This window comes from Pseudorca crassidens, chromosome 7, assembly GCF_039906515.1.
Source record: "Pseudorca crassidens isolate mPseCra1 chromosome 7, mPseCra1.hap1, whole genome shotgun sequence".
Taxonomy (NCBI): domain Eukaryota; kingdom Metazoa; phylum Chordata; class Mammalia; order Artiodactyla; family Delphinidae; genus Pseudorca; species Pseudorca crassidens.
Window position 1 is genome coordinate 1,726,277 of NC_090302.1, and position 23,698 is coordinate 1,749,974.

A 23,698-nucleotide genomic window follows, 5' to 3' on the forward strand; every position below is an offset into this window, starting at 1 on the left:
CGCGGGAAGGAGGATTACCCCGCCGGGCGCGGCAGATGCCAGCCACAGGCCCGCAGCTGGGACAGCAGCGCCCGGCCGACAGTGAGGCCGCAGCATGTGCACGTGGCCTCGGGGCTGGGTGCCCCCTGGCTGCCCTGGGAGACACTGGGAGCCCGGGGCAGGTGGCGGCGTGCGGCTTCGGGCCTTCTCTGAGCGACCCGAGCAGGACTGCGAGGCTGACGGCCCACGAGGCCTCGCCGGGCGGGTCCGGCTTCCCGGGCGTCAGGACCGCACCGGCCACAGAGAGAGGTGGCTCGTGAGGGCTGCCGTTAAGAGGGGCTCAGCCTCCAAAACCGCGTCTTCTTTTTTTCCAGTTATTTTGCTGGATTCCTTTCAGTGCTGACATTTAATCTGCTTTAATCTCACAGCCTCTTGTTCGCACGCCCAGTCCCCCGTGTTAGTGTCTGGACAGGACTCTGGTCCAGGCCTGTGCTGCTGCCCCTCTGCCGTCCTCAGGGGTCCTCCTTTCAGCGCACTGCAGGCTGCGTCGTCCTGCTCTTGGGGACATTGTTTTCTGCAGACGTCTTGCCCCTCGTTCCCAGGGCCTTTACTCGGCACCCGTTGTCCTCCCGTTAGGGTCTGTGTTTACAGCCGGTGATGAAAACCGTCTGTGTGGCTGGTAGATGCTGGAGGGTTTCCTCACACGGAGGGGCTCGGCCTCTTTGAAAGAGTGCAGACCGTCACCAGCCTGCCACCCCGTTGCTCCCAGAGGGAGCCCCAGCAGCTGACCAGCCCGTGACCGTCGCTGCCCCTTTCGTGGAAGATCCGCCACAGGGCGGGGCTGGCAGCAAGCCCGGAGGCCCCTCCTAAGGCCTGGTTCGTGCTCGGGCTTGTGCTCTGCAAGGATCCCAAAGCAGAGCAACTGCAGGTTCCGAGTGAGCGGCTGCCACACCCGGCAGGAGCTCCGGGGTCCGCGTGTAGGGCGGGGAAAGTCGCACGTGGGACTCAAGCCTGGGGCGAGCCCGGACCTCTGGACGTGGGGTAGGGGCTCCTGGCAGACCTAATAGCTCCAGGGCTCTGGCTCGTTCTCCTGCGGGCCAGCGCACGTCCTGGAGTGGCTCCGGCAGCTGGACACAGGCGGCCGTCCGCTCTTGGGTTGCGCGCATCTGGCGCGGTGTCGGGGCAGCAGCCATCTTGCGGTCGCGGTGGGCGTCTGGGAAGGAGCCGTCTCTTCCCGTGTCCGTGCGAGGACCCAGGGGGCTGGCCCGCGGCCTGTATCAGGCACTCAGCTCGTCCCTGGCTCCCCCGATGCCACCCCAGGCCCTGCGGTTCTGGTGGAAATAGTCTGACATGCTTTGGTCCCTCCGCAGGGTTTGAAGACGACCCCCAGGCAGTGCTGCAGGCCATCAGGAGGTACGTTCACGTCTTCTTCGGGTGTAAGGAATGCGGTGAGCATTTTGAGGAAATGGCTAAAGAATCGATGGATTCCGTGAAAACCCCGGACCAGGCAATCCTCTGGCTTTGGAAGAAGCATAACGTGGTCAACAGCCGCTTGGCAGGTGAGCGGAAGCCACTCCGCGTGGCCTGTGCCTGGGTGCGGAGCCCGAGCTGTGGGTGGCGGGGATGGCACCTGAGCTGCGCCACTGCCCTGCCTGCCCGCCACGTGCCAGCCTGCCTGCCCGCGGGGCTCACGGCCGGGTCGTCTGCCCTGACCAGATGTCAGTTTCCTGGTGACGTTGGCCAGGGAGCTGCCAGAGACAACAGCCATTCCCGTCTGCCAGTCCCCGGCATTCCAGATTGTTCTCTCACTGCAGGGCTCCCAGGCTGCGTGGAAACGGAAACGTCTGTCCCCCTCGGTAGCCCGCTAGGCCCCTGAGTAAATTCGACAGTGGAAGACTTGGAATATAATTAATTTTCAGTAAGGAAAATTTTAGCGTCGTTAAAACCTGCTCTCAGACCGTAGACCAAACTCCTCAGGGTGGTTTTGTTTAAAAAAAACTAGGGCGCGTGTATTTTCTCAGAGTTAAGTAATTCAAACTGTTCCTAAATCAATGGTAGATTAAAATTAGGCTTAAAAATAATCCACTGAGAAATAAATCTTACTAGAGATGAATAGAAAATGCCACTAAACTATTGGTTTTTACTTAATCCACCGTATCATAAAAACATCTTACAGCTAAAGCACTAAAGAGAATTGGTTTTCCTTTGGACTCGGAGCTGACCGCCGCGGCTCCAGTCACGTGGCCGCGGCCACTCGCGGTGGCGGCTTTGTCCTTCGCCTTCGGCTGCAGGTGAAGGCACTTCCGCTGTGGCCCTGGTACAGACGGCTCCACGGCCAGGGCGTCAGTCTGCCCGCCCTCTCAGGGGCTGCGTGGTGACCCCGTCCCGGCAGTGCGCAGCCCCAGAGCAGCCGGCGAGACTCCAGCCAAGCTGCCGTGTCCGGGCGCCGCCTTGTGCCCCACGAGGTGCTGCGCCAGAAAGGCGCCTTAGACTCTGCGCGTCCCCCCAGCCCCCTCGGTCCCGCCTCTGGCCTCGGGGTTGAGGTCCATGCAGTGCTGCGCCGGACACACTCTGGCATCTCCTCCCGTCTCGGGGTGTGAATCCAAACCCCCCGCTGGATGCAGACCCCAAAGGGGCGCGCCCAGGCCCTGAGTGGTGTGCGTTGCCCTCCAGCTTCTGCCCAGCCGCGGCCCGTCGTGCGCACGGCGAGCGGGCCGGAGGAGAGCGCCTCTGCCGAGTCAGGAGGCCCACAGACTGACCGATGCCCTTTACGTGTGCTTCCGGAAGCACTCTGAGGTGGCGAGGCAGCCCCAAGTCGGGTCAGCGAGTTCCAGGAGCCCGGAGGGCCACGGGCCACGCTTGCTGTCAGCGGGGCCTGTGGGAGCCGGGGGTCCGGGGCTGTCACAGCCTCGCAAGTGGAAGAGAAACAGGAGTTTGGAAGTGCAGCTGCGAGTGCGGGGGCTTCGTGGCTCTGCCTCGAGGGCTTGCCCCCCAGTCGTTGGCTGACAGCCCAGGCAGCACTCTGCCAATGGGTGTCGAACGAGGGAGCGAGGGAGGGCATGGGAGAGGGTCCCCTCGGCCCGTCCGCATGCTGAGGGAGCACCTTGAGGGAAGGGAGGACAGCGGAGGTGGGGGCCCCTCGAGCAGGGCTGCGAGGTCAAGGGCGTGGAGCTGGGAACTTGCCAGCCCGCTTGGGTGTTTGGGGCGGGGTCTGGCCAGGTGAGTGGTGGTGCCTGAGTGTGGACGGCTCCCTGTGCCATGGGCCGGGAATCCACCAGAGGGCGTGAGGGAGGACGCGCGGTGCTGCGCCGGCAGCTGTGCAGGGAGGGCGCGTGGGAGGGGAGCGTCGTGTGGCCCCCACTGGACGGTGGCAGTGGAGACCGTGGAGGGAGAGGGCGGTAGTGGGCAGGCAGGAGGCACGGGGGCCCGCGGCGCCGGGGTGGGCGGTCAGATGGCCGGGAGGCCTCTTCACAGTGGCCCTTCCTCCTCACAGGCCACCCGAGTGAGGACCCAAAGTTCCCAAAGGTTCCGTGGCCCACTCCGGACCTCTGCCCGGCCTGCCATGAGGAGATCAAGGGCCTGACCAGCTGGAACGAAGGCCAGGTGCTCCTGTTCTTGAAGCGGCACTACAGCAGCGACAACCTCGAGGACAAGTACTCCTCGGACTTGGGAGACGCTGGTGAAGGCGCCCCGGCCACGGGCGCGGAGCGGGCGGGGGGCCATGCTTCCCCAGGGCAGCCGCCGGCAGACCAAGGTGCCGAGAGTCTCCGTCCTCCCGGCGTGCTGCCCCCCAGGCCTCGCCTGTCAGAGAGGTCGCAGCAGGCGCTGGACGTGAAGCTCGGGAGTCTGAGCGGGGCCGAGGGCCGCCGGGGGGCGGGGGCGGGGGCGGCCTTCCTGGGGACGGGCTTCTCCAGCCTGGACATGAGCCTGTGTGTCGTGCTCTACGTGGCCTCGTCCTTGTTCCTCATGTTAATGTACTTCTTCTTCCGGGTGCGGTCCAAGCGGTGGAAGGTCAAGCACCACCACCCGTCCGTGTAGGACGCGGCGAGGCCGCGGAACCGCCTTCAGAAAGCCTGCAGCTTTAATCTTCAGATCAGGGATTCGGTCAACACTCGGACCTGGTGTCGCCTCCATGGCGCCCTCTGCTCCCCCACGTGCTCTCCCTGCAGGGGCCGCACCCGGCACGTGGCGAGACTGTCTGCACTCCTGGGGCCCTCAGGTGGCGCCTTGCACAGATCCTGGAGCGGAAAGCCTTGTCTGCTCTTACTCTTCCGGGTCTGAAAAAGAAGTGGGGAGGCCAGGCCCCGCGAACAGAGCTTTGCCTCCCGCTTTCAGCTCGAGTTGCTAGACTGCAAGGCCTCGCTCTGGGATCTGGAGAAAACGCACTCTCTTCCCTCCCCCGCTGGGGCCTCCAGACGCCTCCCCTTCCCGCTGCTCCTCGAAGCCAGTGATCTCAGTGGTTCACTCGCCGCTTGATTGTTTCTGCTTGAGGCAAGAGAACATCTCCGGGCGCCAAGGCAGCTCCGGACCGGGGGAGGGAAGCCCCTTAGTCAGTCGTCCCGGGCTCTGCAGACGTGGAGATGAGAGTGTGGAGGGGAAGGGGGGCCGGTGGGTTTGCGGGGCAGGGTGGTGCCCCTCTAGTCTCCAGGGGCATCGTCTGTGCTTGTTAATCTGGTGACCAGAGGCCGTAAGCGAATCCCAGTCTGCGTCCACTGTGGGAGGGGAGGGCCTTTGGGGAGGGGGCTGCCTTCAGGATCTCTGAAGGGATCCTGTGTCGTCATCCTCTAGCACCTGCCAGTCCCCGTGAGAACCTAGGGCTCGGTGTGAGGGAGCCGGGGCAGACTGTGGTCTGGGCCAAGCTTCATTTGCCTGGGGCTGTTTCACCTTGGGTCCTGGTGCAGGGCCCCAGTGCCCCAGGCTTCGATGATTAATTTTCTAACATTGAATGGTTTTAACACATTATTTGTAAAACCCAAAACATTTGGAAGTAAATTTGCCTCTGAAAATGTAAACAAAGAAACAGAACAAACTATGGCAGGGAACGTTTCCTTTGAGATCCTTTGTGGCTTTGTTGGTTTGTCTCACAGGCTCAGATGTACCCATGTGCGCGCGCGTGCGCGTGTGTATGTGTCTGTGTGTGTGACTATGATGGTTGTAACAGTGTTTCCTACTCTGCCTGTTCCAGTTGTGTGTTTACTAAGTACCGTTGACCATGTGACCATGTAACGCGGATGTGACCGTTGCAGCTTAGGGAGAATAGGGGGCTGATTCCTTGGACAACTCGCAGGAGCTTCGTGGTCACCTTCAGTGGGAGGCGTGGTCACCTTCAGTGGGAGGCGTGGTCACCTTCAGTGGGAGGCGTGGTCTGGAGGCCTCCGGGCAGGAACCTGCTCCCGAGCCGCCGCTTCCCCTGCACTTCTCTGCCGTGAGAGGTTTCTTCTTGTTTGACACTTTTTTAACCCCTGGGAGCCTTTGTGTTTTAAAAGCCAGGAGCTTGTCTTCGTGGCGAAGTTGTGTGCCTGGGTTACTGAAGACACCTGTTGTTTCTTTGCAACTTGAAAACCGGGCAGATTTACAGAGAACCGAAAGGGAAATACTTGGAACCGTTAATTAAACTGCCTTTTGGTTTGTATTGAACGTCTTTTTCTCCCCTAAAGGCAGTTTCTTTCGACAGTGGGAACTGGGTGGTTTTGCAAGTGTCCCGTCTTATGTACTTTACAGAACCTAGCTGAAGGGCGCCGCTGGCTTCCGCGTTTGTAATAATGCTGCATCTTGAGGGGCAGTAGGTCAGGGAGAGGACATGCCAAGGTGGCCCACGGGCGCTGTGTCCCGTCGCTGATCAGAACTGGACGCTCCCTCTAGGCAAGGGTTAAGTTCTGTTTTCTGAAGTTGTAAGTATTGAGACTAATGAATATAATAGTTCGGTAATTTAAATGTATATTTATTTTTAATGGAAGGATTTTGATTAAAAAGAAGCTAATGGACATGGAAATGTCGGTGAAATTTCTTACCTGCAAGGAAAATGAACATTTTGTATTTAAGTAAACTATAACGTGCACATTTTAAGAATAAAGAAATCCGATGTTTGGAAAAATTGTAATTCTTTTGAAGTGAGCACTAGCTCTGCAAGGGATGCGGTGTCGGGCGGGAGTGTCAGACGAAGCCTCCTCTCCCTTCTCGGGTGTGTGGACAGGACGTCTGAAATCCCAGAATTTCTTGTATTGAACCAGAGGCTTTTTGGAAGATGGCCCAAGGGTCAGGTGGAAGGTGAAAGATGAGAAATCGATGATGAATGATAGATGGTCTTCTTGGAGCTGAGCTAGACTGAGTGGGCTCAGGACAGCACCCTTCCTCCCATGAGAGGGGAGACGGGATGGTGACTGCGATGGGTGTAAATCCTACTCACAAGGCACCAGAGAGGCCCCCCCACCCAGGTGAGGGAGCTGCCAGACCTCGGCCTTCCCTGCGCACCACTCTCCTGGGCCGCCCCACTCCTGCCAGGCCTGAATGCCCAGCCTCGCAGTTGGCCACCAGGTTTGCCTCATGCCCACGGCTTTGCCCCAACACCTGTTTGCTGCCTCCGGTTCTGAACTGTTAAGTTATTTTATTTATTTATTTATTTTTGGTTGCATTGGGTCTTCGTTGCTGCACGTGGGCTTTCTCTAGTTGTGGCGAGCGGGGGCTTCTCTTGTTGCGGAGCACAGGCTCTAGGCTCACGGGCTTCAGTAGTTGTGGCTTGAGGGCTCCGGAGCACAGGCTCAGTAGTTGTGGTGCACGGGCTCAGTAGTTGTGGCTTGCGGGCTCTAGAGCGCAGGCTCAGTAGTTGTGGCGCACGGGCTCAGTTGCTCCGCGGCATGTGGGATCTTCCCGGACCAGGGCTCGAACCCATGTCCCCTGCATTGGCAGGCGGATTCTTAACCACTGCACCACCAGGGAAGCCCCTGTGAACTACTTTGATTTCTTCTCCCGCCTCCCCCGCCTTGCTTTGGTCGAGTGCGGCTTCAGGGGCGTTCTCTTGACTGCAGTTTCTGTGAATTCACCTTCCCAGCCGGTCTGTGCCCCCGTCCGGAAAGGGCACAGGCAGCCGCTGGCACTGAGTGACCGGCAGGCACCCTGCCCCCCAGCCCGGTCTGTGTGGTGCCGGTGTAGGCTTACCATCGGGTAACCCCTGTCACCCAGGGTCTTGGCGCTCATGGCTCTTGGGTCCTTCTGAGTAGTTTCTGTTGGGGCGCCCCAGCTGCCCTTCCTCCCCGCTGCCCTGGGGGAGTGGAAGGGGGCTGTGGCCTGAGACCCGGGGGCATTGCGTGTTGGGGAGGTCGGGCGTGCAGAAAGTTCCTCCCGCCTAAAGCAACCGTTGAACGGGGCAGCACCTGGAGCTAGAGCCTCAGTAGGAGCCTGTCTGGAGGCCGATGGGGCTGGAGAACCCTCGGCCTGGACGCTGCCTTCCAGGAGGCCGGGAGCAGGAAAGAGCAGGAACGGCAGGGTGGAGCACCCGCTTGGGGCGAATCCCCAGCCCTCGGGCCGGCCTGGAGCTCAGGGCGCAGCCAGCTGCCGCTGCCGCCCAGGCCTGGCGGCGGAGGGGATGGGGACGCGGCGGGGCGGGCCGAGGGACCGGGGACCTGGGAAGGGGGGCGGCGGGCGGGGGCGGGGGCGGGGGGCGGCTGCGCGCCTCCTTCAGCACCGCGGACAGCGCCCGGCCCAGAGGCTCCTGCGTCTGGCCGCTCTGCGCGCACAGGGACGCGGGGAGGGCCAAACCCTCCCGGCGGGGGCGGGGGTCGCAGAGGAGGAGGAAGGAGCGCTGACCCGCACCACTTGGGCCCGGCCTGGCCCCGCGGCCGCGATGCTGCTGGAAACGGATCTCGAGGGCGACCGAGATCGGCCCGGGCCCCCCGCAGCCGCCGCTCTCTGCACCTTCAGCGGGACTAGGGGTAAGAGCCCCGCCTGCCCGCAGCCTCCAACCTGGGCAGGAAGACCCGGAGGGGAAAAACAGCAGGGTCGGCAGAGGCAAACAGGGGGACGGCAGGAAGGAATGGGTGCAGCACACCAAGGGCAGGGAGGGAAAGAGTCTGGGGAGACCTCTGGCAGGACATGAGACGGGAACCGGGGTGAGGGAACGGGAGGCTGGCAGAGCCCTGAGTGGGCAGAGGGCCTGGAGCTCCCTGCGATGGTTCGGGAAGACTGGACCTGCGCTCTAGTGTCCGTGGCTTTTTGCGGAGAGCCCCAAGAACAGAAGGGACCTCATAGGCATTTCTAGTGGGGAGGGGATGGGCAGAGAAAGGGCCGCCGAGTAGATCCAGAGACCCCACGCGTCTCAGCTCCCACACACAGCCCAGCCCGGGCCTCGCCAGCCGGCCCAACCGCGCGGCACCGAGACCCCGAGGTCGGCCCACTGCCTAAACCGCCTCCCCAAGGGCCATTCGATCGCAAGGACGTTGGGAAATAATGGAGGCATTGTTGGCCAGCCGGCCAGATGCCGAGCGCACGGGCCCGCCCGCCCCTTCCCCAGTCGGACCACACATGGCTCCTCTCAGGCAGGCCTCTGCAGCAGCTGACACTCAACGGCCGACACCCCAGCGCACCCAGCACCCGCTCAGCTCCCCAGATTGCACGCTCCTTCTCTGTCCCGGGGAGCAAATGCAGCACAGAGTGAAGGGGCAGGCGCTGGCGGCATGGGGCTTTGCTCAGACGGAGACATGGGGTCTGCTCAGAGCTAAGAGGAGCTGTGCTTTTCCTGCCCAGGTCCTTCCAGGCCGGCCTCCAAATTAAAGTGTGCAGACCGGGCCACTGGAGGCCAGGCGGAGGCAGGGTGAGATGGGGCATTACTGCGGGACTCCCAGGTGGAGCTTCTTGGAGGGTGGCGTCCACCTCTAGTCCCCCAGGGCTTCCTGGGGTCCCTGCCCTCGCCATGCCCTGCGCTGCCAGGGGCCCACCCTGCTGTGTGCTGACTGTGGGTGACTGCAGGGGGTGGCCTGGCCTGTGGCCAGGTGCTGGATGCCTTCTGGGGTAGGTGCGTCTCTACCTGCAAGGATGGTGCGTTCCCGCAAGCTCACCTGTTTGGACTGGGGGCAGGGTGTGGGAAAATCGGGCATGGGGGCTTTCTCCTGTGCTGGCAGGGGTGCTGGCGGGTGGAGGGACGTGAGAGTGGATCCCGGCTTTCCCAGCTCCATCCCTCCTGACCTGGAGTCTTGGCTTCATCCTGGAGTCTGAGCCGAGGACACCGGGTTTCCCTCCGGAGACTCACCCTGCTTCCCTGCGCCCACTGTGGGCTGCAGTTCCAAGGGTGGGGCCCAGAAGCTGCTCAGAGCGGGAAGGTTGGGTCCAGCTCCTGGTGGCTTCGCTGTGAGCCCTTTGGACGCCACACTCACCCTCCCTGGGTGTTGGGTCGCGCTCACGCGACCAGACATTGTGACCAAGCCTCCCAGCTCGTACGTAGCCTCTCACGTCCGAGCCTCAGCGGCGGTAGGACCCGGCTCCCTCCCTGACCCCCAACCTGCCCGCGGGCTTTCACGCCCGAGCCCCAGGCCTCAGCCCTGAGCCGGCGCCGGGGCAGGAAGCTGCCGGGCTCGGGCAGCTCCGGCCCGGCTCCTCCCCTGAGCGTCCCCACCCTCGGGCCGGGCACTCGGGGTGGCGTCTGGGCACAGCAGTTCTCCGCGCAAAGGCGCGCGGAGTCCGCGGCCGCCACCGGCGCGTCTCGGCGACCCCGGCCCCGCCCCGCGCCGCGGCCCCGCCCCCCGCCGCTCCGCCTCCCCGCGGCCCGAGCCTCCGGGCCCCTGGGCGGCCCGCGGGCGCAGCGCCCAGCAGCGCCGGGAGTCGTTCAGACGCCGGCCCGGGGCCTTTGAGGCCGTGGTCTCGCCGGGCCCCTGGAAAGTTCAGGGCCGGAGAGCCGCGGCGCCGGGCGGCGGGAACCCATGGAGGCGCGCGGGGAGCTGGTCCCGGGCCGGGAGTCGGCGGGCGGCGACCTGCTGCTGGCGCTGCTGGCGCGGAGGGAAGACCTGCGCCGAGGTGGGTGCCCGGGCCGAGCGGCTGCACCCGGGAGGGCGGACCCCGTGGAGACCCAGAGGTCCTCGCTCCCTTCCCGGCCTGGCCACGGAGGCGGCGGGAGCCGGGGAACGCCGGCAGGAGTAGGTGCTAGGTCCCCAGCACAGCACGACCCAGCAGCGAGGCTGCCTTTGGGCCCCTGGAGCTGTGTTGTCGGATGTTTGGTCGTGGTGCCCAGGCTGGGGAGGGAGGCGGGCCTCCGGGTCCCAGGACCGGTTCAGGAAATACTCGCCCTAATCGGGAGATCGCACAGAGAACAAACGTGAGACCCAGTGACGACGGCGTAGGAGGATCTGCAGCAAGGCTGCCTGCACCCAGACCCTACACACTTTCCAGGGGAAGAGAGTCAAATGCAAGGGCCCGCGTGGAGCTGGACCCCGGCCGTAGGACACCCCTAGCTGGGGTCTAGGGGTCTGCACTCACACGCACCTGCTCTGTTGGCCCACTCGGGGCTGGTCCTCCTACAGGAAGGCCCCCAACTTCCCGGTGGCACCAGTCTCGCCCCCAGCGCCTTGGCTTCCTGTGAACTGGGATGGTTCTCCGCGGGCTTCCAAGCAGGCGGGACCCGCAGGATGGAGATGGAGGTGGCCCTGGAGGGGCGGGGAGCAGCAGGGATGGAGCAGGTGGGAAAGGGGTTGCATCCAGGCTGCGGGGTCTCATCCGCCTCCTACTTACTTATTTATTTATTTTCCGAAGGTTCCTGGGAGGGGTGGCCACAGGGGCTGGGAGGAAGGGGCGGGAGGGCGGAGAGAGAGGAAGGGAGGGGTGCGGGCTCTGGGCGAAACGGCTCAGGAGAGCCGGCGGGGATCGGCGGGCGGGCGCAAGGCTCTGCTGGGCCTCGCCAGCGCGGACGGTAGGAGACCCCGCCAAGTCCGGAGTCGCCATGCAACGTAAGGCCCGGGTCGCCAGGGCTTCGCGAGAGTGCGAGGGGCGCGGCGGGAGCGGCTTTTGCCCGACGCGGGCTCCGCGGGTAACACGGCCGGGGCGCTGTCCGGGCCGCGGTGCTGAATCCGCGCTGCGCGGGCCTGTCCAGCCACCAGCTCTGTGCCGGGTGTCCTGGCCGCCCTGCCACCGCCGCCCGGGGTTGGGGGGTCAGGGCAGGCGGCAGATCCCCAGGCTCCACACCCAGGGCTGCGGTTTTGCCCGACGCGGGACCCCGTCCTTCGTGGTTTCCTGGGGCTGAGGGAGGTCCCTCTCCGGCCCTCTCGCTGCTGCCAGGCCAGCCTGGGGCCGGAGGAGTCCGCCGTCAGTGAGGTGAGCGTGGTGCGGTGGTGCTATATTCTTGTATGTTCCAGTTCCTGCTCGTGGCTCTCTTCCCTCCAGAGACCTTTTCTAATGTAACAGGGAGTCCTCACCCCCTGAGCACCCTGCAAAGCCCCTCGTGGACCTGTGGCTCCCTGCGTTTCCCCAGCCTGGTTCCCCTGGAGGCCTGCAGGCCCAGGGGAGCAGAAGCCAAGTGTCTCTGTGGGGAGGGCAAACTGCCTACTGTGAGTTCAGGCATCCACGTCTGAGCATGAGGACAGAGGGTCCACGTGTCCATCCACTCACAAGTACCCTCACAGCCGCCCAGAGACAGGGAGGGCAGCAGTGTTTACTCTGGTGGCCTGCAGACAGGGCCCCGGGGCCAGGCAGCCACCCCTGCAGGGACCCCCTAGCCGCCATGATGCTTAACTGTGCAAGTGATGAGGGCAGCTGGGTGGCGGATGCCCCACGACCCACACGTGCCTGGCCTCCAGTGATGGTAAGGACCCGTTTTCCAGCCCAGCCTCGAAGAGAGCCCCTGGGGCGGGGGTTTCATTTGAGCTCAACGTGCGTCCTTCATGAACTGGAAACATTTTGCAGTTGAAGGTATCTGGCCTAATGGGATGGCCTGGGCACCTTCCTGCTCATGGGCAGGTTTCTAAACCTAGTTTCAGTTGTCGTGAATTTCAACTGTGCGCCGGGCTGTGGACTTCAGAGTCATGCACTCCCTGAACTTGGGGAGCTAGGCAGCCGCTCACGCTGGCCGGGGAAGAGGGTGTGCGGGGAAGGGGGTCTCCTGGCAGCCCCGGTCCCGGGAGCTGGGGGTGGGGGAAGGTGAGGCCTCTCCCCCTCTGTGTGGTGCCCATGACCACTGGTGGCTCCTCTGCCTGCAGAGATCCCACTGTGTGCTGGCTGCGACCAGCACATCCTGGACCGCTTCATCCTCAAGGCTCTGGACCGCCACTGGCACAGCAGGTGCCTCAAGTGCAGCGACTGCCACACGCCGCTGGCCGAGCGCTGCTTCAGCCGCGGGGAGAGTGTCTACTGCAAGGACGACTTCTTCAAGTGAGCCCGGCTGCCGCCTGGGAGGGAAGGGCTGGCTGCAGGCTGCCCAGTGGAAAGGAGGTCGAGAGCGGGCCACCCTGAGGGACTCCCCCGGCCCCCACAATAACCAAGTCTGGAGCCCCGAAAGCCCCCATCCCCAAACCCCTCCTTTTCCCCAGGCAGGGCACTCTGGGGCCTCTCCGATGGCAGCTGGGCTAGCACATTAGCAATTTTTTAAAGTAATTAATTTTGTGAATCATTGAAGCAGTCGTTAAGAAGGTAACCCCAAGTTTGTAGCGCTCTATTGGACTGACTCCCTCTTCATCTTGATCTTGTTTTTGTCCTTAATGCTGGGGATGGGGCGCCTACCAGGATTCACATTCCCCTTCCAGCACAGAGGACCGCCGTGCTCCCCGGGGCCTCCGGATCCCCTTCTCGGTAGTCTGTGCGGCTCTGCTGGAGCTGCCGGGCAGGCGACCAGGGGCAGGGCCCGGGGGGAGCCTCCCTCCAGAAAGCGCCCTGCGCGGAGGCGCCGCGTTAGCTGCTCTCCTATCCGCCCGCCGCGCTGAGCCGCGCCCTGTGCGTCCCGCAGGCGCTTCGGGACCAAGTGCGCCGCGTGCCAGCTGGGCATCCCGCCCACGCAGGTGGTGCGCCGCGCCCAGGACTTCGTGTACCACCTGCACTGCTTCGCCTGCGTCGTGTGCAAGCGGCAGCTGGCCACGGGAGACGAGTTCTACCTCATGGAGGACAGCCGGCTCGTGTGCAAGGCAGACTACGAGACCGCCAAGCAGCGAGGTCAGTGGGGGGCTGGCGATGGTCCCCGGGATGGGCCTGGGCAGGGCCCACCCTCCCCTTTCCTCGCCTGCAGAATGGGGCTAAGGCCAGTCCGGATCGGGCGCGGAGGGATCCTTCCCCTCCAGGGTCCTTTGCGAAGCACTCACCACGGGGCGAGAAGTTAAGCGCCTTCCCACCCCCAGGCCCCGGAGCTGGAGTTGGCGGGAACAAGTATCAGACCCGCTCCGGGGAAGCCGGGGTCTGGGGTCTTAGTGGCCGCCGCCCTTGGGAGCGCAGGGCTGTTGGTCTGAATTATGTGGATTAACTTTCCGCGTCTGAATTATCTTCCTAAATCCTTGACCGTGAAGATCCGGCCCTACCCGCACCCTTGGAACAAAGAGGAACCCGGGGGGTGGTGGGGGGCACTTGTCAGCGAGGGGCCGAGGCTGGAGGCGCCTGCGCCCCGATCCAGGGCCGCGGGGTCCCTAAAGAAGGCCGCCGCAGGGCCGCCCCTCGCAGGGCCCGGACGCCCCCCGCCGCGTTTTCTCCATCGCTCCCCGGCGCCCGCGTCCCGCGAAACCCGCTGGCCTCCGCGGCCGAGACGGGCTGTCGCAGCGGCGGCGGCGGCCTCAGTGGCCCCGACGTCCGCGCGCCTGGAGGGGGGTGGGACCAATGGGCAGCTGCAGGAGCAGGCCCAGGCTCACGGCTCCCCGCGGTGCAGAGGCCGAGGCCACGGCCAAACGGCCGCGCACGACCATCACGGCCAAGCAGCTGGAGACGCTGAAGAGCGCCTACAACACCTCGCCGAAGCCCGCGCGCCATGTGCGCGAGCAGCTCTCCTCTGAGACCGGCCTGGACATGCGCGTCGTGCAGGTCAGCGCCCGGCGCCCCCCGCCCGCCCTGCGAGCCGCTGGCCGACAAGGGCCACCCCGGGTCCCAGGGCGCCGGCCACTCACCCGCCCCCGCCCCCAGGTGTGGTTCCAGAACCGCCGGGCCAAGGAAAAGAGGCTCAAGAAGGACGCGGGCAGGCAGCGCTGGGGCCAGTATTTCCGTAACATGAAGCGCGCCCGCGGCGGCTCGAAGTCGGACAAGGACAGCGTCCAGGAAGAGGGGCAGGACAGCGACGCCGAGGTCTCCTTCACCGGTATGGCGGGCGCGGGCGGCCACCTCACCCGCGGCGCCCAGAGCGGCAGCCCCGAACGGGGAAGAGCATTGGGTTGATTGACCGTAGGGAGCCTGGAAATTTGAACGTCCTGGGTCCTGGCCTCTTTAGCGTCACCTATAAAGCACTCGTTTATAGACCCTGGTCCCCCATCCCCAAGCCCTGTGGTTTGGCCACTGAGGACCACTGCTGTTCCTCTGGAGGGGGACAGAACCCCTGTGACCCGAGGCCCTGTCCCTCTGCAGGCTTTGTCCTGGTGGGAGGGTGTGGACGGTGTCTTTGCCCCGCGGCACTTGCAATGATTTTTAGGAAGGTGGCAGCACAATTTGGGGGTGATGAAAAGTCCGAGCTGCTTGGAGTTGGGGGAGGGTCCTCTCCGGAACCCGATTATCTCCTCCCAAAGCAGGAAGACCCCCCCCCCTTAATGTCCATCCTCAGAGAGTTTGTGCAAGAGACTCTGCCAGCATTTGTGACCTTAAGCTGCTCACCTAGCCTCTCTGGGACTTAACTTGTCTGCATAATTGGGCAACCTTGGGATCGTACTGGAGCCCCGGGCGCTGACTGGACTATTCCTGGCCCTGATCCCACCAGGGGAGCCCACCATTCCTTAGGCATCAGGTGGGATTGAGCTGAACAAGCTCAGGGGTGGAAGGGGTGAGAGACTTGGGCTGAGCTGTCGTGTGACGTGGGGCAGGTCACCCCTGCAGGGGGCACTGAGCGGGGCCAGAGGTGGCGGACGGTGGGCACCGAGCAGTGCCCTCTGCTTCCGCTGCAGATGAGCCAGCCATGGTCGAAATGGGCCCTGCCAACGGCCTCTACGGCAGCCTGGGAGAGCCTGCCCCAGCCTTGGGCCGGCCCTCGGGGGCCCCAGGCAGCTTCCCGCTGGAGCATGGAGGCCTGGCCGGCCCGGAGCAGTACCGAGAGCTGCGCCCCGGCAGCCCCTACGGCGTCCCCCCATCCCCTGCTGCCCTGCAGAGCCTCCCTGGCCCCCAGCCCCTCCTCTCCAGCTTGGTGTACCCGGATGCCGGCTTGGGGCTCCTGCCCTCGGGAGCCCCAGGGGGGCCCTCACCCATGAGGGTGCTGGCAGGGAACGGACCCAGCTCTGACCTCTCCACGGGGAGCAGCGGGGGCTACCCCGACTTCCCTGCCAGCCCCGCCTCCTGGCTGGACGAGGTGGACCACGCTCAGTTCTGACTGAGACCCTCGGCCCCACCGAGCACCGGACACGAGGGGTCTGGGCAGCAGCACGGCCCCTGGCTGGGGGTGGTCTGAGCTGAGCTCTCCTGTCCCCAAAGCCCTGGACCCCTGCAGGACGCAGTGCCACCGGCGGGGGACAGGATGAGGACTTAGGGAGGGCCCCCCCCGCAGCCCCCTCCCCTAGGCAGAGGGACTCTCCAGGCTCCCGTCTGAGAAGCTCCTCCTGGGACAGGGGCCAGCCCACCTGGTGGCCACTCAGCAAGCCTTGTTTTGTAGGCAGATTTCTCCCTTCATCGACCAATTAACCGAGTGCTCGCTGCAGTTTCCAAACAGGAGCTGTCTCACACACACACACACACACACACACACACACACACACACACACACACACACACACACACACACACACACACACACACACACACACACACACACACACACACACACACACACACACACACACACACCCCAAGGCCAGGCCTTCACTCCGCTCTGGGGCCTCTGCCCCGACCAGCACAGCCCTCAGGCCGGAAGATGCTTTAATTTCTAAAATTAAAAAAAAAAACCATATTAATTGTGCTTTCATTTCCCAGGCTCCGTATGTCTGAGTTCTATAGCCCCCTGCCCCCCCCCTTTAGGTCAGAGATTGGCCTGTCTGGCCAGGCAGGAGGCCACGCCTGTGCCCTTCCTGGTCCCTCTGGGGGCCTCCCAGCCACCAACTCCTACCTTCCCCAGGAACCTCCTTACCCCTCTCCCCTGGGGCAACTGGCTCTAGATATTCCCGTACTTCTGGGCTCCACTACCCTGGGGTGGGGGGAGATGGACTCCTTAAGCCCCTAAGGAGCTCCCTACCAGTCACAGCCGCCCCCAGGCCCTCAGCGTCCAGGCTAAGCCCAGGCCCCCGATTTCCGTTGCCAAACAGCCCCCAGTTCCCCCTCTCCACGGGCTCCAACTGCCGGAGGATTGGACGCCCCGCTGGAGAAGGCTGGAGCAGGGGCTCCGCGGAGCCTGCGCTGCCCTCCTCGACAGATGCTTTGCTGCCTGCCGCCTGCCACGGACACAAAGGCTGGCTGGGTGTGAATCCAAGTTATTCCTCAAGCCTGCATCCCAAGCTACCTGTTGGTTTTGTGACCGTCCCCTGTCTTTTATTTATTCTCTGACCGTTGGTTCTTTCCCAGACTTCAATAAATTTGTCAGTAAGAGTCGTTGGAAAGCCCGTACCTTTCATGATGCTGGGGGGTGCAGGCGGAGGGGGTCATTGGGAGTGGGGGACTGCTCTTTGAAAGCTGGAAGCCCCATTGGAGTAGTTGTTGGCTCCTTGCCAGGGATGGTACCTGGTGTGAACTGGGGCCCCTTTGTCCCTGGATCTCAGCCAGGCTTCTGAGCACTGGAAGGAGATGTGAGAGAACAGACGGCCCAGCCATGGGTGGAGGGGCTGGGCTTTCCCGCTTTCTCCCTGGGAGAGGCCGGTGCCGGGGTGGCCAGGTGACACGACCAAGCAAGACCAAGCAAAACTGCTCGCAGCTGGGAGCTGGCTTCAGCAGGGGGAGGGGGACTGCTGGAGTCAACCAGTCAGGAGATTCAAGGAACGTGGTCACGGGGGTCTCTCCAACTTGGATTCCAGTCCCAGCCATCTGCTCACTTTCTGTGTGACCCTGGGCAAGTGACCTGCCCCCTCTGCGCCCTGCTTTCCTCCTGTGGAGACAGTGGTGACCGCCCCCTCCAACGGGGGACATAAAAGGAGAGTTAGTGAATTTGGGGCCCCCCCAACCTTGCCCGAGGGCAGAGGCCTGGCTCTTGAGTCCTTCACTGGACAACAGGGCACTGAGTTGGGTGGGTGAACAGGCCCCTAGTTGGGGGGAGGGGAGCTGAGGATGGGGGACAGGCTGAGGGTCCCCTGTGTGGGAAAGGAGGAGGGGGAGCTCCCCAGATGTCCCCTCGGCCAGGCAGCCCAAGGGGCTTTGGTCAAGTCACCCCCAGTCCCACTGGCCCTGGCAGGGACAGCTCCCTCACCAGCACCTGCTGCTGCCCAGGACCCAGAGCCTGTGGCCCACCAGGAGGAATGTTGCTGACATCTCCCAGGCACACCTGGGCCTGGGGCCCAGGTGTGGGGCAGGGGCATGCCAGGGTCAGGAAATGGGGGAGGCCCTCGGGAGAAAATTCAGGGGTGGGAGCAGAGGCCCTGATCTCCCTTCAGCCGGGGGGAGCGCCCGGGGAAGAGCCGGCTGAGCAGAGGTGGGGGTGGGTGGCTGCATTAGCCACTGGGGGACCCATGATGAGCAGAGGTGTCCATCGGGAAGTGCAAGGAGTCCCAGGCAAGGGTCTCGGCCTCCCAGGGGCGTGGCCGAGCGGCAGGTGGGGCGGGCTCCTGGGGGGAACCACTATGGACTCTTTCTGGCAACGGATACCCCGAGCGGAAAGCGGCTGAGCCCGGGTCGGATTCAGGATTTAGGGAGGGGGCCCTGGCGGCCGCGGGGCGGCCGCTGCCTCCTCCAGCAGCCCCGAGGGAGGTATAAATCCTCAAATCGCGCCCCCCCTCCAGCCTGGAGACCTCCCCAGGCCGCCCGGGACCTTTCAGGCGCTGACAGGTTAATAAAGCGGCGGCTGTCCCCTCGGGGCCCTCCGCCTGTCTGCAGGTCCGGCCGCGCTCGCTCCAGCTGGCGGCGCGTCGGGGCGGCATCGGGGCCCCAGATCCAGCCCCCCCGGCGCGGGGAGGAGAGTGGATGCCGCAGGGGCCGCGTCCGCCGGAGGAGACGCGCGCGCCACGCGCCCCGGCCGGGACTGGGGGCTGGCGGGCGGGCAGCCGGGCGGGGGCTCAGCTGGGTCAGACCCGCGGTCACCGCTACAGTGCCCGTTTGCACACCTCGCGGGTCTGTTTCCGCATCTGAGCTGAGCGCCAGCTCGCGTGTTCTCCCTTTCCGCTCGCCCCACCCGGGCAGACACTCGAGCTCCCACCTCCGGGCCCCGCTCGGCCAGCAGACGTGACCTCGGACTGGAGGCCCAAGCCCGGACTCGAGGCTTGGAACCCGCAGGGAGGAGGTGGGCGGGGCAGACCTCTGGTGGGGAGGACCTCGGGCTGCGGGCTTTCCGCAGGGGAAGGTGGACGCCCCATCTTTCGGGCCCCGTCTGCGGAGGTCACCTGGAAACCACAACTTATTTCCCACGATGGAGTCTGTTAACCAGGCGGGGCGTCTAGGCGTTTGTGGGTGTCACAGCCCAGGATGCGGGTTCCCGGCGCGCCCTCTCGCCGCAGAACCGGGCGGGGGGCACCCAGCTCCGAGTCCGAGGACCGGCCCTGGGGTCTCGGGGCCTCGGAGGGGACCCGCCCACGAGGGGCGCGCCGCACCGGGCCGGGCCACTGCCCCGCCCAACCGGCTCCGGGCGCCGCCCGCGAGGGACAGAGCAGGAAAGGGCGCTGCGAAGCCGGTGGGCCCCGGGCGGGGGCGGGGCGGGGCGGGGCGGCCTGCGGGACGTTGGGGGAGGGGCGGCGCCGCGCCCTCCCGGGACCCCCACCGAATTGCGGCGAGCGGGAGGGGCGCCGCAGGCTCGGGGTGGGAGGCACCCTGGCGGGCACGCGGGACCCACTTGAGCTTTTTTCGTGGAGGGGGGGACGGGGGCTAGGGCTCGTCAACTTTTTCTTCAACAGTAATCTCTTTATCATAATAATTAGAACATTAAATTTTAACATAGAATACTCATCTTGACATATACATTGTCGTTAATTTTTGAACCCGACGCTTGTATACATTATCAAACGTAAATACCTGAATAATAAAAATAATAATTTCGACCAGTACATAAAAGGACTTCTTTCCTTTTAAATATAAAATTTGCACAGGGGATGAAGGACCGTAGGGAATCAGAGGCACACCTCTCTCCCTGAGACCAGGGGACGCGCCACTCCCCTTCCTGCGTTAACTCCCTCCTCCCCACCTGCTGGCAGGAGGGGGCGGACTATCTTGGGGACTGGTCCCCCGACTGGGGCAGGAGCGGGCTGGGGGCCCCAACCCCGGGGGCTTGCCTGGTTGAGTAGCAAAACGATAAATCAGTGGGTTTTCAAAGGAATCAGTCTGGAGCGCTAAATCCCAGGGGCTGTAATGATCAATTCTTTAAGCCCATAATTGTTCAAATTACTCTGAGCAACATAAAACATTAATTTTAAGAAATTTAATAGAAAAAAGCTCTTTAAATCCGCGACGAGATAAATGACACCCAGCATGACGACCTTTTTCCATACCTTGGTGACATTGAATAATCTGAAAGTTATTTACATTTTCATTCTTCGTGGAAAGTGTTGACAAGCTTTTGGCCGTGGGCGAGGTGCACAGTGGCACGGAGGGCCCCCTCCCCCCTAATTAATGGGGGAGCAGCGACTTCATAAGCGGAATTTTCATCAGTCTGCCTGGGTGACCTGCGGTGGCGGCTTCCCCCGCCACCCCCGGAGCTGATGCAACTTGGCTCATGGCTCATTTTTCACCATAAAAATACTCCCCCCTGACCAGCGGAGCCCCCTCAGCGCTCAAAAATAGATTCCAGCCTAAGAAGCAAGCCGCCACGGGGCACCACAGGGATGGAGTCCAAGGCCAAACCTGGGAGAAAAGCACAGACTCCGCAGACCCCAGAGTCAGCGAAGCGTGTGTGTGTGGGTGGGGGAGTGCGTATGAGTGTCACAGCGGGTGTGGAGGCCATCCGTGGAGAAGTGGTCACAAGCCCCCAGACACTCACACAGCCCTCAGACCCTCGGTTCCATGTGTTCCCAAGAGCCCGTCCAGGTTGTGGAATGTGACCTGTCAGGGGTCCACCCAGCTGACATCTGCAGAGCTGGGGTGAGGCTAGGTCCGGGGAGCCTGAGAGACACAGGGTAGGGATGACCTGGGCTCCCCACTGAGTCCCACGTCTGTTGTTATGGACCTGGTAGAGCGCAGGCTTGGGTCAATGGACTCAGGGACCCTCCCATCCGTGCTACTTACTCACTGCAGCTGTGTGACCATGGGTGAGCCGCTCAACCTCTCTGAGCCTGCAAAGGGCAGCAAGTGCAACCTCCTTTCCAGGCTTACTGGGAGACTTACCAAGGCAAAGCCGGAAACAAGCATGAGTGAAACGCTCGGCAAACCTTGGGGCAGCACCTAAGCCACCTTCCTCAGGTTCTGAGGGCAAATCCCATTGACCTGGAGGAGGCAGAACCCGCCAGACACGCCGGACCTGCACATACTCACGACTCAGAACACAGAGCTACGTGCAGAACAGATGCACACGCCAGCGACTCTCACACGCAGGCACGCTCACCCGTGAGCACATTCACCCACTCTCTACACAGCTCACACTCACAACCCCCCAGCCATGCTCTTTGAGGGCAGTGACATGTGAACCATGGGAGGGGCCTCTAGCCTGTTGTCACAGAGGTCAAATACCCACTCGGCCAGGTTAGATCAGACCTGCCCTGAGGCAGGGGCATGGTCAAAGTTGCCCCAGGACTTTCTCCCTAATCTGTAGGTCTGGTGGCTGTGAGGGAAACACGGCTTCCTTCCGTGCTGAGGTTCTGGGGCCCTTGTGTGCCCCGTGCTTCTGAATGGGGCATTTCCAAATCTAGGGGTGGGGAACCCAGACAGGGTCAGAGGTGGCTTACATCCATCTGCCCTGCTCCGGCCAGTGTCTGCCCCACTGGTGGGCGGGAAGGGGGAGGGTGGGGAATGGCCGGAGGATGTCCTCGTCCACGTGGACTGCATCCCGGAACATGAGGCCCGGGAGGGAAGCCCACGTCCATCCCCGCACGCTTGCGGTCCACACTCAGCACCTCTGCAAACCCTGTTTCCTCAACCATCAAAGGGGATGATCCTGGTCATTGAGCATGGGAGGAGCCGATCACGGCCCCAGGGAAACAGGAATCAGCCCCGGCAGCACCGCTGCTGGGAATGTTCACAATGCAGCCACTGAGGAGAACAGTCTGTTGGTTCCAAAGCTGTAAACACAGAATCACCAAGTGACCTGGCCATTCCACTCCTAGATCAAACCCAACGGAACTGAGAACAGGGACTCAGACAAACACCTGTACAAGGATGTTCACAGCAGCCAAAAGGTGGAAATGACCCAAATGTCCATCAATACATAAATTAATTTTTTTTTTTTTTTGTGGTACGCGGGCCTCTCACTGTTGTGGCCTCTCCCGTTGCGGAGCACAGGCTCCGGACGCGCAGGCTCAGCGGCCATGGCTCACGGGCCCAGCCGCTCTGCGGCATGTGGGATCTTCCCGGACTGGGGCATGAACCCGTGTCCCCCGCATCGGCAGGCGGACTCTCAACCACTGCGCCACCAGGGAAGCCCCATAAATTAATTTTAAAATGTGGTCCATCCATAGCACAGAGTGGGGCATGGACGTGATACAACACGGGGGACACTTGGAAATGTCGTGCTGGGTGAAGGAAACCAGACACAAAAGGCCACACGTTGTATGTAATTCAGTTTCTCTTAAATGTCCGGAACAGGTGGATCCCCAGCAACAGAAAGTAGACTCGTGGCTGTGGGGTGGGCGGGGGTGGGGAGTGGCTTCTGATGGGTCCGGGGTTTCTGTCTGGGGCGATGGCTGCGCCTGTAGGCTTTGGAATGGTTAACTTTGTGTTATGTGAATATCACCTCAATTGTTTTAAAGTCTTTATTGAATTTGTTACAATATTGCTTCTGATTTATGGTTTGGTTCCCCCCCCCCCCCCCGCCGGGGTGGCACGTGGGATCTTAGCTCCCAGACCAGGGATCGAACTGCACCCCCTGCCTTGGAAGGCGAAGTCTTAACCACTGGACTGCCAGGGAAGTCCCTCACCTCAATTTTATAAAGGGGGCACCACTCACCCCTCCCGGGCAGGCCTGGCTCACAGCCTGTCGGCAGACAGGAAATCATGTGATTAAGGAGAGCAAGCAGGACCAGTAAGAGCCCTCCCTCCTCGCCCCCCGCCCTGCTGGGTCATGGAGTCAGCATCAGCGTCCCAACCCTCCAAATGCTTCCCCTCCCCAGGGTGGTCCCTGGAAGCCCCCCTCCCGGGAGACCCTCCCCTCCAGGGTGGAGCGCACAGAGGGTCCTCAGCGCTGCTGCCCCGGGACAGGGGCTGGTGCACCTGTGGTGGGGTCCATGGCCCCACCTGCAAGGCAGGAGTCTGGCCGCAGAGGGACCCCCCCCAGCTAAGTTCATCGGCCCGGTGTCACCAGCTTCCAGCAAGTGACAGGAATGGATGTGAAGGACCCGCTCCCCTTCCTGGAAAGGGCTTGTCTGGAGAGGAGGGGGGCTTGGGAGACCCCACTGGTTGGGGGAGGCCCTTGGCACAGGCGGAAAGTGCATTTCCAGCCCCCAGCCCCTGGGGCCTGGTGGTCATTTGGGGAGTGGCTGTGTCCTGGCCCCCTGGCCATTGTACCCAAGCTAGCCTGCCCTGACCACCAGCCTTGTTTGACTTCCAGAAAGGTCAGAAGTCGAGACCTGTGATGTTCCCGGGTGACATGGTGATGTGGTGACACACTCTCTTCACATGCTGCCCCCCGCCCCCGCCCCGTTTTCTTTCTTTGCTGGGGGAACAATGCGGGCTGCCGGCAGGGCAGGTGGCCCAGCGCTGGGGGCGGCCCCTGCAGCCTCTGCACTGGAGGGACTCGCCCTGGCCTCTCTGGGGGGCAGGGGAGGCCCGCCAGACAGCCAGCCACCACCAGCTCTGAGCTGTGGGGACCGGTCCCCAGGTGATGGCAGGTGGGTGAAGAGAGAGGCGGGCGCTCGGCCCTCGGAAGGGGGCAGCCACCAGCCTGCGTCGGGCGCCTGGCATCCCAGGTGGGGTGTGGGGGGAGCATTCCTCACCATCCCCTCCAGCGATGGCCCCAGGAGCCCGGCTCATCCTGGGGCCACGAGGCTCTTACACCTTCCGGAAGATTCCTTTTCGGCTGGTCAGGCAGAAGCCACTCAGTAGTTTGCACTCAAGACCTTAAACTGGACTTTCCTTGGGTGGGGGGGCGGCTCCCTGTCTCCCTGACAAGGCTTTGTTCAGAGCTCCCGCTAATCTTTAGAGTGACAAGGTTTAAACTTTAATTAGCAAGTTCCTCTTATGCAAACTCTCCTCATTAAACTAAGTGTCCTATTAGTTAAAATGAAGCCCGGTGGGGGGTGGGATGTGGATACAGGCTGGCCCCGTGGCCACGGAGACGGATAACGAGGCAGGAAATTTTACGGGCGGCCTTGGCGGCTCCACGTCGGGTCATAACTTAGGTGGGCGGAATTCTCTCCTAGTCCTTCAG

The 23,698-nt window shown here is 63.0% G+C and overlaps 3 protein-coding genes across 3 annotated transcripts in view; all 3 read left to right on the forward strand.

Moving 5' to 3' along the window:
• Positions 1-6,073, forward strand: part of QSOX2 (quiescin sulfhydryl oxidase 2) — a 29,058-nt gene extending 22,985 nt beyond the window's left edge. Inside the window, exons 11-12 of the mRNA XM_067742718.1 lie at positions 1,350-1,538; positions 3,473-6,073. Coding sequence (XP_067598819.1) covers positions 1,350-1,538; positions 3,473-4,017 — 734 coding nt within the window. The 3' untranslated portion in view covers positions 4,018-6,073. The remainder of the gene's footprint in view (positions 1-1,349; positions 1,539-3,472) is intronic.
• UBAC1 (UBA domain containing 1) overlaps positions 1-23,698 on the forward strand; it is a 235,497-nt gene that overhangs the window by 18,562 nt on the left and 193,237 nt on the right. The gene's annotated exons all lie outside the window — the stretch shown is intronic.
• LHX3 (LIM homeobox 3) lies at positions 7,734-16,571 on the forward strand. Its single transcript, XM_067742771.1, has 6 exons — positions 7,734-7,907; positions 12,153-12,324; positions 12,896-13,098; positions 13,799-13,950; positions 14,050-14,221; positions 15,015-16,571. Exons 1-6 carry the CDS (start codon positions 7,820-7,822, stop codon positions 15,431-15,433), a joined length of 1,206 nt encoding a protein of 401 aa, XP_067598872.1. The 5' UTR covers positions 7,734-7,819; the 3' UTR covers positions 15,434-16,571.

What these genes read in the sequence shown, in the direction of transcription:
- LHX3 (XM_067742771.1), top strand. Translation starts at nt 7,820, where the DNA reads ATGCTGCTGGAAACGGATCTCGAGGGCGACCGAGATCGGCCCGGGCCC. An exon ending in TGGACATGCGCGTCGTGCAG is followed by an intron (nt 13,951 to 14,049) that starts GTCAGCGCCCGG and finishes CCCCGCCCCCAG; the next exon opens with GTGTGGTTCCAGAACCGCCG. An exon ending in CGCCGAGGTCTCCTTCACCG is followed by an intron (nt 14,222 to 15,014) that starts GTATGGCGGGCG and finishes CTTCCGCTGCAG; the next exon opens with ATGAGCCAGCCATGGTCGAA.